The sequence below is a fragment of the Elgaria multicarinata genome, chromosome 23, assembly GCF_023053635.1.
Source record: "Elgaria multicarinata webbii isolate HBS135686 ecotype San Diego chromosome 23, rElgMul1.1.pri, whole genome shotgun sequence".
Lineage (NCBI taxonomy): Eukaryota > Metazoa > Chordata > Lepidosauria > Squamata > Anguidae > Elgaria > Elgaria multicarinata.
The window spans coordinates 7,245,001-7,257,702 of NC_086193.1; the positions used below are offsets into that span (position 1 = coordinate 7,245,001).

The following is a 12,702-nucleotide window of genomic DNA, read 5'->3' on the forward strand; positions in this document are numbered from 1 at the left end:
GACGGTCTGGCTATACAAGATACGTATTATTTTTCATTTACACTCTCATAGAATCATAGGATAGTAGAGTTGGAAGGGGCCTACAAGGCCATCGAGTCCAACCCCCTGCTCAATGCCGAAATCCACCCTAAAGCATCCCTGACAGATGGTTGCCCAGCTGCTTCTTGAATGCCTCTAGGGTGGGAGAGACCACAACCTCCCTAGGTAACTTGTTCGTACTGCTCTAACAGTCAGGAAGTTTTTCCTGATGTCCAGCCGGAATCTGGCTTCCTGTAACTTAAGCCCATTATTCCGTGTCCTGCACTTTGGGAGGATCAAGAAGAGATCCTGGCCCTCCTTTGTGTGACAACCTATTAAGTATTTGAAGAGTGCTAAATTTGAAGAATCATAGAATCATAGAATAGCAGAGTTGGAAGGGGCCTACAAAGCCATTGAGTCCAACCTCCTGCTCAATGCAGGAATCCACCCTAAAGCATTCCTGACAGATGGTTGTCCAGCTGCTTCTTGAATGCCTCTAGGGTGGGAGAACCGACAACCTCCCTAGGTAACTTGTTCGTACTGCTCTAACAGTAAGGAAGTTTTTCCTGATGTCCAGCCGGAATCTGGCTTCCTGTAACTTAAGCCCATTATTCCGTGTCCTGCACTCTGGGAGGATCAAGAAGAGATCCTGGCCCTCCTCTGTGTGACAACCTTTCAAGTATTTGACGAGTGCTATCATGTCTCTCCTCAATCTTCTCTTTTCCAGGCTAAAAATGCCCAGTTGTTTCAGTCTCTCCTCACAGGGCTTTCCCCCCATATATATTCTAGAAAATATTTCTAAAAGATACACACATTCTCTCTCTCTCTCTCTGAAAGAGATCCCAGAACACAGGCATTCCAACTTAACATATTCTTTGGATCTGTTGCCACAGTAACAGCTAAATGGGAGTCTTTGAAAAAGAGAACCAGTCAGCCTCAAACGATATGGCAATACACAGGCAGATCTGGAACTGGGGGAGGACAACTACAATGGGCTGTGATTCCACTGGCCATTTGCTCCCCCTGAGCTCCCCCACCCCAAATGAGAATACGGTGGTAGTGTTTGCCAAGTTTGTTTTTCCAAAATTGTGGTATATCCAAGCCAAGTGACTTCTTGCGGAGCAGAACTAGCTGTGTGTGTGTGTGTGTGTGTGTGTGTGTGTGTGTGTGTGTGTGTTTTAAGGACACAAAGGCAGTGGGTTATGAACATGTACAGAGTGCCTTTTTCATGAATGAAACCAGTTTTGTGTTTTTCTCTCTCTCAAATTCTGAATATGACCTTTGTTATTTTTTCTTTTGCATTACGGTGTTTTGCACTTGTGTTGTACCCCGCCTCGATCCAGAGGGATTGGCAGGTAACAAACAAATAAATATTATTATTATTATTATTATTATTATTATTATTATTATTATTATTATTAAAAAATGGACTTTTGTGGGCATGTATTTCCCCTCAAACAGAATTCTCATGATCACTCCACCCCACCGTGGCTTATTTAAACCACAATGCGTTGCCACACATGCCAGGCAGCTTTTAAATATTCAAGATGGCGTGCTGTGTCACCTGAACCAAATGAAGATAGGTTGTTGTCTGCTAATAATCAGGCCCAATGACTTCGCAGTTTTGTCAAAGGACACGGGTTCAAAGTATCCACAAGTGCCCCCTTTGACAAGTTTCTCTCTTGTTAAAAACACTCTTAGTAAGGAAGGTTGTGCTTTTGAGCACTTTCCCTATGACCTGGTCTGGAAATTCCTTCTTTTTCCATTTTTTTTAAAGCATCTTTGCTTGAAAACGCACACTCACACAATTTTCTGATTTAGCAGCCTCGTATTGTGAAGGGTGACCATATGAAAAGGAGGACAGGGCTCCTGTGTCTAGAAAAGGGACTTTCAGCAGGTGTCATTTGCATGCATGCAGCACCTGGTGAAATTTCATCACAACAGTTAAAGCCGCAGGAGCCCTGCCCTCTTTTGTAGAATGACCAGATTTAAAAGAGGGCAGGGCTCCTGCATCTTTAACTGTTTGATGGAGAGAGAACTTCACCAGGTTCTCCACATATACAAATGATTCTATGCTATTCTATGATTCTATGCTTTAGGGTGGATTCCTGCATTGAGCAGGGGGTTGGACTCGATGGCCTTGTAGGCCCCTTCCAACTCTGCTATTCTATGATTCTATGAAATGACATCTGCTGAAATTCTCTTTTCATTGCAACTGTTAGATACAGGAGCCCTGTCCTCCGTTCCATATGGTCACCCTAGTATTGTGGCGACTTTAGCAGCAGATGAAATTCTAGCTTAGCCAGTCAAACCAGATATTACTTCAATTCCAGCTATGTCTTTTTTAAAAAAAATTACTCTAGAGTAGGCAAAGGGCCAAACAGGACTCTAGCATGGTGTGTGTGTGTCTTTTAAGATCTGGATCAACTTTTGAATAAATGCTAGATGTAAAGTAATGCCTCTTTTGGCCCAAACTCAGACCTCACCAGGAGGGCAACCTCTCCACACACCGGTTAGAAATTAACAGAATAATTGGAAAGCGCATTTTCCACGCCACCCGCTCCAGCTCCCACCCACCCATATTACCCTCCAGAACGAGGTTTGCTTTACGGTCGCTATGGAGACTAGCCGTGGATTATACGGGGGTCTCATCAAGTCACGATTCGCTCAACTCTCCTGTCACGTCGCAAAGAGGGCGAAACAACCCTGGCTGGCATTTTGCTCCAAGTGGTGGGTTAACAACATGCCCTCCTGCTACTCCAGGGTTTCTCAGGGCCCATACCCCAACCTTGGGGGCAAACGTGTCAACACACATCCCGGGAGCCTGACCGCTTCCTGACGTACTCCGATATCTGTGCTTGTCCACAACAGCAATGCACACTGGCTAGGCAGGGTTTTATTTACTTCTTTAATTTATATCCCAGCTTTCATTCAAAGAGTTTAAGGTGGCATGCACCGTCCTCCCTGGCCCCTTTAACTCCCACAGGCTAAGAGGTAGTGACCAGCCCCCAGGTCATCCAGTGAAATTCATGGCAGAGTGAGGATCTCCTTGGTCCGGGTCCAACGCTCTTGACAACTTCACCCCGCTGGCAGAATGCAAACTTCCACTTTGGTAGAAGAACATGCGATGTGCCCTGCTGGATCAGACCAAGGGTCCATCTAGTCCAGCACTCTGTTCGCACAGTGGCCAACCAGACATCGGCCAGGGATGAACAAGCAGGACATGGTGCAACAGCACTCTCCCACCCATGTTCCCCAGCAACTGGGGCACACAGGCTTATTGCCTCGAATACTGGAGATAGCACACAACTATCAGGGCTAGAGGCCTTTGATAGCCTTCGCCTCCAGGAGTTGATCCAACCCCCTTTGAAAGCCATCCAAATTGGTGGCCATCATTACATCTTGTGGTCATGAGTTCCATAATTTAACTCTGCGCTGTGTGAAGAACTTTCTTTTATTTGTCCTGGATCTTCCACCCATCAGCTTCATGGGATAACCCCGTTGGGTTCTAGTGTTTTGAGAGAGGGAGAAAAAGGTCTCCCTGTCCACATTCTCCACACCAGGCATAATTTTGTACACCTCTATCACGTCTCCCCTTAGCCTCCTTTTTCCCAAAAACTATTCACTGATGGGGGTGGGGAGGTGGATACCGTAATCACTTGAGTCATGGGGCCTGGCAACCAGCTCTTCATCAAATCGCTAACATTTGCCCACCCAACAAAGCCGTGTCCAACTCCAAGTGTGTTCGGTTCTACCACGGCCCACCAGGACGCAGCAACATCCAGTCCCCAGAAAGAGCCCACCTCCCCGTATCAACCCATTGCTCAGCCAATAACTTCAGCTGCACCTTAGCAGCACCATTTCCAGCCCAAATTAACCCAGATGGGTTGGCCTGGTGAGCAGGTGAAATTCAACAGGTGTGGGAGCCTTCCCAGTCTCAAGACCTGCGGTAGCCACGCAGATTTCCGCCCCAACCATGCAGCTGGTTGGAGGGTGTGGGAGCCCCACCGGAGTTGGGATTGGGGGGGGGGGGACCTGGCAATTTTCAGCCATTCCCTTTGCAGAGCAGGCACTTACCTAAGATAATGCAGGGGGCGGATCTCCTCTTTGCTGTGGGATGAATTGAAAATGGGTTTCTCCATGGCACTAATGAAGCAGGTTGTTGTTCCACTTCACACCTGGGGATACCCAGCCCCCTCCCCCCCCAAAAAAACCCTTTCCCAGCTTAGTGAAACGAGCGCTGCTTCTTAGCTGGCAGCATCGACCAGTGTGGGCACAACAGAACTGATTGGTTGGTTCCTTCTAAGAGGAATAAAAGGGGAAAACCTTCCCAATCGCCCAATGGAAAAGCGGGGTGGGGTGGGGGAGTAATTAACCCTTTCTGGTCCCAAATACGGGTAAAGACAGAGCAACTACTCTCTGGGGATTAGACAAATTCACAGACAAGGAGGCGGAGGAGAGGTCGCCTTCCATTGGTGCAAAATGTGGACGGATGCTGGTGTTTCTGAGAAATCATATAACACCAACAGTGCACCAACTTCTCACACGTCTGTCGCCTCCCACGACCTTCGCTTTCCAACGGCACCGCTCTGATTCATGCTTTTAGAGAAGATCCAGAAGAGAAGATGTCCAAATGCATAGATGGATGAGATCTCCTTATATAACATAGGTTATTATTATTATTATTATTGTTGTTGTTGTTGTTGTTGTTGTTGTTATTTCACATTTTAACAAATTTCCAGCTTATAAACATAGGGGCACACAAGAAGTTATTTCTACTCAGAACGAGCGACGCAGCGTAGAAATGATAAGCAAAGAGGAGGCCAACCGGCCGAGGATACAGAGGCACGGGTTCAAGACTGCGGTGTGCCAGGTGGCCGTATCAGGGTCAGCCAGCTGTGAACGGAACGCTCGGCCACCGGATTGTAAAGGCCGTACAAATATATTCTGCATTCTAACCTGTGTTTTATAAGCTCTGTGAGCTCATTTGGAAATTAAGGAAAGAACGTGCCCCAAACATTCAACTGGCCAGTATGAGCATAACCTAGGGTGACCATATGGAAAGGAGGACAGGGCTCCTGTATCTTTAACAGTTGTATTGAAAGGGAAATTGCAGCAGGTGACATTTCTTATGCATGCAGCACCTGGTGAAACGCCCTCTTCATCACAACAGTTAAAGCTGCAGGAGCCCAGCCCTCTTTTGTATCTGGTCACTCAGGGCAGGACTCCTGCAGCTTTAACTGTTGTGACGAAGAGGGCGTTTCACCAGGTGCTGCATGCCTACAAATGACACCTGCTGCAATTTCCCTTTCAATACAACTGTTAAAGATACAGGAGCCCTGTCCTCCTTTCCATATGGCCACCCTACGTAACCACGTGCATGTTTGTCCAAAAGAATTCCCTGGAGGGTGAAGACAAATGAGATATGTGAAAGAAAAAGTCACGGCATGCCTTACAGCTTCCTGACAGCATTAGCGCCCAAAAAAACTGAACACTGGCGCGGCTGTTAAATCTTACGTTCTCCTCTGTGCTATAGGTAGACTGGTGTTGTTGTTTTTCCTAAAGTGCTAAGTATTCATGTGTAGTAGACTCACGGTGATGATGGAATATCACGTTTATTGAGAATATACCAAGAGTTTATATAGCCAAATCCCTGCTCCTTCTTCCCCCCTCCTTCTCAGCCGAAACTCCTTTGATCACCTTGCTTGTATCCTGAATCAACACCCTTAATCCCTTCTGTCTCCCGAGTTAGTCTGCCTGGTTGTTGATTCCGTGCTAACCTGGAAGTCTAGCAGGACATGCTTGCAGTCAAACAATAGCCAATTAACTGGGAGGAAGATCACGGCAAAAGCCCGTTTACCCCCCGGACAGTCTTCTGTCAACGTGGAGTTCCAGGCCTGTGTGTAATACTTCATTCATGCCGCATCATCTTATTTTCTTAAAAAGTGAAAAGCTGCTTCCGATATTGTGCAAGGAGGAGAGATTATGCAGCCCTGTCCAGAACCGGTTTCTGCTTCAAAATGTGTTGAACTAAGTGTGAGGTTTTTCTAGGGCTCAACACTGGAGGTGTTGAGGCACACTGACAGGTTGACATCTGTCTTCACTATGAATCATGCAGGGCCTTCGTTAAAAAAAAACACCACTATCTTTCACAAAAGGTCTCTCACTGTCTAGCAGGAGTGAACCTCCATCATTAAAGGAGGGTGTGGAAGGCTCCAGAAAACTGAACGTTGAAATTCAACCATGCAGAGCTCGCTTTGGGATCAATTGCCATCAATGTCCTTGATCCAGGAAAATGAAAGAAAAGGAATGACAGGTACTTTCAGGTGAGACTTTGATCAGACTATCTCCCTGCCTCATTCATGGAATTTTAACAGATACCCAGACTCCCATTTGTAATGTTTCTGCACTTAAGAACATAAGAACATCAGAAGTGCCCTGATGCTGGATCATAGAATCATAGAATAGCAGAGTTGGAAGGGGCCTACAAGGCCATCGAGTCCAACCCCCTGCTCAATGCAGGAATCCACCCTAAAGCATCCTTGACAGATGGCTGTCCAGCTGCCTCTTGAATGCCTCTAGTGTGGGAGAGCCCACAACCTCCCTAGGTCACTGGTTCCATTGTCGTCCTGCTCTAGCAGTCAGGAAGTTTTTCCTGATGTCTAGCTGGAATCCGGCTTCCTGTCACTTGAGCCCATTATTCCGTGTCCTGCACTCTGGGAGGATTGAGAAGAGATCCTGGCCCTCCTCTGTGTGACAACCTTTTAAGTATTTGAACAGTGCTACAGGTAGGCTATATCAGACCAAGGGTCCATCTAGTCCAGCACTCTGTTCACAGTGGCCAACCAGCCATCGGCCAGGGAGGAACAAGCAGGACCTGGTGCAACAGCACCCTCCCGCCCATGTTCCCCAGCAACGGGTGCACACAGGCTTATTGCCTCGAACACTGGATGCTAGTAGCCCTTGATAGCCTTTGCCTCCAGGAATTTATCCAATCCCCTTTTAAAGCCATCTAGTTTGGTGGCCATCACGACATCTTGTGGTAGTGAGTTCCATAATTTAACTTTCCCACCCCTTCACCCATCTTTTTCCTTTCTACAAGAAATCTGTTCAGGAGGAAAAGGCAGCATAGCTCCACAGTGTCTTTTACCCCTAGAAACACTTCATCAGAAAACACCGTCTGGGGTTCTTCAGGCGAGCGTTTTATTACACGCGTGCTACTGCCCTCTCACGGTTTTTTGCGTGTCCTTTCAGTGATGCTGGGGGTCTCCTGTTGCCTTCTTGCCTATCTTCCGTCACAAAATGGACCCCTTTTAATCCAACTTTTTTGGGGAGAAACGGAATGTCTCTACCGCTGTGTGCAGGAAAAGCAGCACGATAAAAACAGCCCCTGCACAGGTCACATGGTCTTTGTTTACTTCCTCCTTCTTCTCTGTGGTTTACATATTAAAAAGTGCAGTAGATAATTCCCCAGCGAAACGTTCACAACGGCAAATCCTAGTAAGAATAACGGGCTCCACTTGGCATAGGCAAGTGTAAAAGGAACAGGCAAAGGCACGCTCTACATTCTAGCTCATGCATCCCAGGGTTGTACATTCCAGGGTTGTCTCGGTGTGCGCGTATGTAAAATGTCGGAATACAAGGCGAAGTTGCAGAACAGCAAAAGGACAGTTCTCTTTTCTACCTGAGATAAAAATACGTGGCTGGCTTTCGATAGTCAGCATTATAAGGGAATGCCCACCCCCATCCTGAATTCTGTTCTTTGGTCCGGTCCGGTCTGTATTCCACTCCTGTTTTTCTAGTTTATCCCAGAGAATTTCTGAAGGCCATGTACTTACACCCACTCTACTCCCCTGTGGTCAGGTATAGGCCTTGTACCTAGTGGTTAGATTTGTGGTTATATTGGATTCATTTCAGAATCCAATATAAACTTCTCCTGTTGACCTACAAAGCTTTTCACTGTCTAGCTCCTTCCTATCTCTCCTCTCTGATCTCACACTATTGCCCCGCTCGTGCTCTTCGCTCCTCTGATGCCATGTTTCTCGCCTGCCCAAGGGTCTCTACTTCCCTTGCTCGGCTTCGTCCATTTTCTTCTGCTGCCCCTTACGCCTGGAACGCTCTTCCAGAACATCTGAGATCCACAAGTTCAACCGCAGCTTTTAAAGCTCAGCTAAAAACTTTTCTTTTTCCTAAAGCTTTTAAAACTTGATTTTGTTCTGACTTTATACTGTTAGTTTTACCCTACCCAGTGCCTGTTTGCATTCTCTTCCCCTCCTTATTGTTTTATCATGGTTTTATTAGAATGTAAGCCTATGCGGCAGGGTCTCGCTATTTACTGTTTTACTCTGTACAGCACCATGTACATTAATGGTGCTATATAAATAAATAAATAAATAATAATAATAATAATAATAATAATAATAATAATAATAGATTTATTAGGAAATGCTTTGAGAACGTCAGATGTTTCCTGCAAGCTGTTCTCTGTAAGCAGTTCCCATGGGAGTAGCTGGTTTGCTTCGGCCTTGAAGCAGTTCCCATGGGAGTAGCTGGTTTGCTTCGGCCTTTGCTTCGGCCTTGAAGTGACTGGTTCTCTGGGAACTTCAGAGCGTTTTGGAAAAGGTGGGGGCCGCTCTTCGGAGTGGGTTGTAACATCCCGCCCTCTTGGCACGTGGGCATGGTTTACAGGTCAGAGGACCTGTCCGTCAAGTGACTCGGAAGAGGTCTTAAAGGCTGGTGCAAAGCTGAAAAAGCTTGGCTAGGTTTTATCTCTCGACCTCCCTCCTGCTTTGGAGTCCATCTCCGCTTGGGACTTTGAAAGCGCTTTGCTGTTTGGACTTTGGATATCTAAGAAGTGTGCCATGAAAAGCAGTGAGGCTTTTCATAGACTTGGACTTGCATATGCTGTGGATTCTGTGTTCGTGCCCAGACTCAGGTGGCAAGGAGTTCCCAGTGAACCAGCCGCTTCAAGGCCGAAGCAAAGGAGTGAACCCGCTGCTCCCATGGGAACTGCTTACAGAGATAAGCGTGCAGGGAACATCTGACATTCTCAAAGCATTTCCTAATAAATCTAACTACTAGGTACAAGGCCTATACCTGAAACCTGTGATGATTCCCCCAATGCTAGGGGGCTGTGGGAAACGCAACCTCACTCTCTGATGCCACCGCTGCAGCAACGCCCATGTGGGCATGGATGGGGCCCCTTGCACCACCAACCCCACAAGGAGAGAGCAAGCTCACGCAGGCAATTCGAGCATTTCTTGCCAGCGCAGAGACAATTGTGGCGTAAGGGCAAACCTAGGCCTCCAAACGCCCCAATCAAGTCAGTCTGGGAAGAAATCCTTAGCATGGTTTGGCCAGGGGTGGGGGTGGAGGGACTTGAACAATAAGCCAGATGTGAAACTGAATGAGCTTCGCCTCCCAACCAAAAAAAACAGCCAGAGGAATCGTAGTGCTGGCAGGAACCCGACACGTTCTCTTACCCAGACATGTTGGGACAACAACATCCATTGTCCCCAGGCAGCATACTGGCTGGGGACTATGGGAGTTGAGACCAGTTGGAGACTACGGACATTGAGGGCATCTGATTGGGGAAGGCTGCTCTCGTCAACCGCCCACCCCCCTATACACACACACGAAGCCTCCCTTCCTTGGCTGGACCACGACTCCCAAGGCTCCCTGGAAAGCAGCTTGAAAACCATGTTAAGGCTGCAGCACAGACATGGGGCAGGAAGGGTTCTTTCCCCACCCCGGGGGACAGAGAACCCCGTTCGGCCCCCTGCTAGAGGAATCAAATGACCTGAGTGCCATCCATTCAGCGTCAACACCGGACTCCCCGTTCTTACATTCTCTCCTTTGGGAAAGCGCCTTCTGCAGTCACAGGGGAAAGGCCCCCCAATTAGGTCCGCCTTCAGGGCCGCGGAGGGGCCTGTGCTGTGCACCTGGGGGGCACAACGCCCTAATGTTGATCGGCTCTTTTACACTCTGCTCTCTTGCATGTTCTGATTGTCCAAGAGCCCAATGATCCTCCTCCAGCGGCTACGGGCGCCCTCCGGACCCTCCACGAGGGACGCGTCGCCGGGCTGATCCTCATTGCTTTGGTCTTTGGCAAAGTGAACAAACACCTTACAGTGGAAGAAAAACCCAAAGGAGAGATTAACATTTCACACATCACATATACATATATCTTAGACAGACAGAAACGCGCACAAATCTATACACCTGAAAGGGCTGGCACTCCCTCTTGTCTATACGGCATGTTTACCCCGACCTAAATGTGCAGATTCGCGTTTCAGGACACATGACGCAGCCGCCCATTTGCCATAGCGCCGGGTGTGTTTTTTTTACGTGATAATGCGCATCTTCGCGTTTGCGATTTACCGCGACTTTTGGATCACGTCCGAGTTTGCACCGCGTTATGGCGATGCGTCTTTGGGGGAGTTAAATCACATTTTGATATGTGGGCGGAGCTTTGAGCGTAGGACAACGGGATTGGCCGATTTCCCACCTATCGGCTGTCTCGTTCATTCGTGCGCCGTTCTTAGTTTGAATCCTCTGATTCTGCTGCCTCGTTCCTTCCCCCCACTGCTCCTGGTTTGTGTGTTATATGAATCTTTGGAGCTCTGCATATAAAATTTATAGCTTCCACCATCTCTACTCCGTAGCATCGTAAATGCGTATGTGCGCATTTATAACTGCACTATTAAAAAATAAATTAGGAGATAAATCGTTGTTGCTGCTGCAGTGTGACGCTCTTTACCTAGATTCGAATCAACAAAAATTCGGGTTTATATTTAATGAGGAGCAATCCTGCTGTCGTATAGATGGGGGCAAGGATCAGGTTTGAAGTTTGGATAAATAAAAGGGGGTTGGATAAATTCCTAGAGGCAAAGGCTATCCAGGGCTACTAGCCCTGATGGTTGTGTGCTATCCCCAGTATCAGAGGCAGTAAGCCTGTGTGCCCCAGTTGCTGGGGAACATGGGTGGGAGGGTGCTGTTGCATCATGTCCTGCTTGTTCATCCCTGGCTGACAGCTGGTTGGCCCCTGTGTGAACAGAGTGCTGGACTAGATGGACCCTTGGTCTGATCCAGCATCAGGGCACTTCTGATGTTCTTATGTTGTGTTCTGTGGAGTTACTTGCTGCACTGAGTGGAGTTTCCCCACTGGCTATAGACTTCCCTGGCTAGACTGGCTAAAGGAGGAAGTGCCGCTCTAGGAGAGCTGCCGGGATTGTTTTTTCACAGCAACAGCTGATGGGATAGCACTGGGAGGACCGGGGGAGGAGAGAGGGCAGAGGAACTGTCAATCAAATGCCGTGCTGCCTTTTACTCTACTCCATGGGAGCCCAGATTCACACAGTGGCGGACTTGGAACGTGTTGGGTGGTGAGAGCCTCCTAAAAACGCCACCGGTTTTCACGCTTCCTAGACCAAAGTGTTGTGTGAACTTAGCCAATGCATCCTACCCCGAACCTCACCTGGTCCAGGGTGGTTTGCGACACGGAGTAGTCTTCGATGTGGTAGTTGCTCCGGTGCGCCGAGAGGATGCTGAAGATCTTGGCTAGGGAGACATTGCAAGAGGGAAGCTGGTACTGAAGAGTGCCGTGGTGTTTCTCCTTAAGGACAATGCTGGGGAAGGAGTCTCGGATGAATTTCTCCACGGGACCCAACTCTGGGTTGCTCCCAGACACCCGGAGGACAATGGTGTACCCGTCTCCAAACCTAGACAAAGCATTCAGATGGACTGGGTTAATTTGGCGGCAAGTAGGGGGGATGCTAGGCCCACGCCGCGGATCTATTCCCCAGGGAACCCGAGTGCTCCTTGGTCCCAATGGAAGGGTTTTTCTTCATCTTAACTGCCATGCAGGGGGCCATTTTCACAGAATCATAGAATCACAGAATAGCAGCGTTGGAAGGGGCCTATAAGGCCATCGAGTCCAACCCCCTGCTCAATTCAGGATTTGTCCTCACCAGCTCTGCACGACTACAGTGTGTGTTTCTCTTCCTCACCCCCTTTATGAAGATGAGGACAAAATTTGTCCCCCTTCAGTCTCATGGTGCTAAGTTCATCTAGACCGGAAAGGTTCGTCGCTTATGGGTGCTCTTAGACCCAGGTCCCTATCCTTGCAGACTCAGTGCAAGGATACTACTAGCTAAGGCTGGTGAGCCAGCCACAGCCTCTTCCGGGAAAATGATAGGATGGCCGTGGTCATCCACGTTCAGGTAACATCGTGCCTGGACTACTGCACTGCACTGTACACAGGGCTGCCCTTGAAGACAGTTGGGAAACTGCAGTTTTGTACAAAACACAGCAGCTTGGTACAGACCACGACCAGGCAGAAGGTCACCTCTGGCCAGTCTTAAACCAGCCGTGGCTGCTCTGGCAAGGTGGGTTTTTTTGCAAGTGTGGAGGCAAGGATTGATTCTGCCCTTCCCACATGCTGCAACACACACACACACACACACACACACACACACACACACGAAACCCATCTTCCCCTGCATGGCAATTAAGCTGAGGGGAAAAAAGGTTTTGCCGCTTGTTTGGAATGAGCTGGGGCAGGGATGAATGAATGAAAGAATTTATTTCATTTGAGATGTTTTGGATGAGAAATGAATTGGTTCCTGTGAAGTTTAAATAAATCCTAAACATTATTTCTAAAATTGTATATTAGAATATACATAT

The 12,702-nt window shown here is 48.0% G+C and overlaps 2 protein-coding genes across 3 annotated transcripts in view; both read right to left on the minus strand.

Annotated features, from left to right (window-relative positions):
- Nucleotides 1-4,228, minus strand: part of YJEFN3 (YjeF N-terminal domain containing 3) — a 39,484-nt gene extending 35,256 nt beyond the window's left edge. For both annotated transcript variants that reach the window (XM_063147001.1, XM_063147000.1), the window contains exon 1: nt 4,096-4,228. In XM_063147001.1, the coding sequence (XP_063003071.1) occupies nt 4,096-4,160 (65 nt within the window). In that variant the 5' untranslated portion in view covers nt 4,161-4,228. The remainder of the gene's footprint in view (nt 1-4,095) is intronic.
- Nucleotides 4,229-9,985: 5,757 nt separating this feature from the next.
- The window catches only part of ABCA7 (ATP binding cassette subfamily A member 7), an 83,248-nt gene continuing 80,531 nt past the window's right edge, over nt 9,986-12,702 (minus strand). Inside the window, exons 48-49 of the mRNA XM_063147261.1 lie at nt 11,495-11,738; nt 9,986-10,142 (exon numbers count right to left, since the gene is read on the minus strand). Of these exons, the coding sequence (XP_063003331.1) occupies nt 9,996-10,142; nt 11,495-11,738 (391 nt within the window). The 3' untranslated portion in view covers nt 9,986-9,995. The remainder of the gene's footprint in view (nt 10,143-11,494; nt 11,739-12,702) is intronic.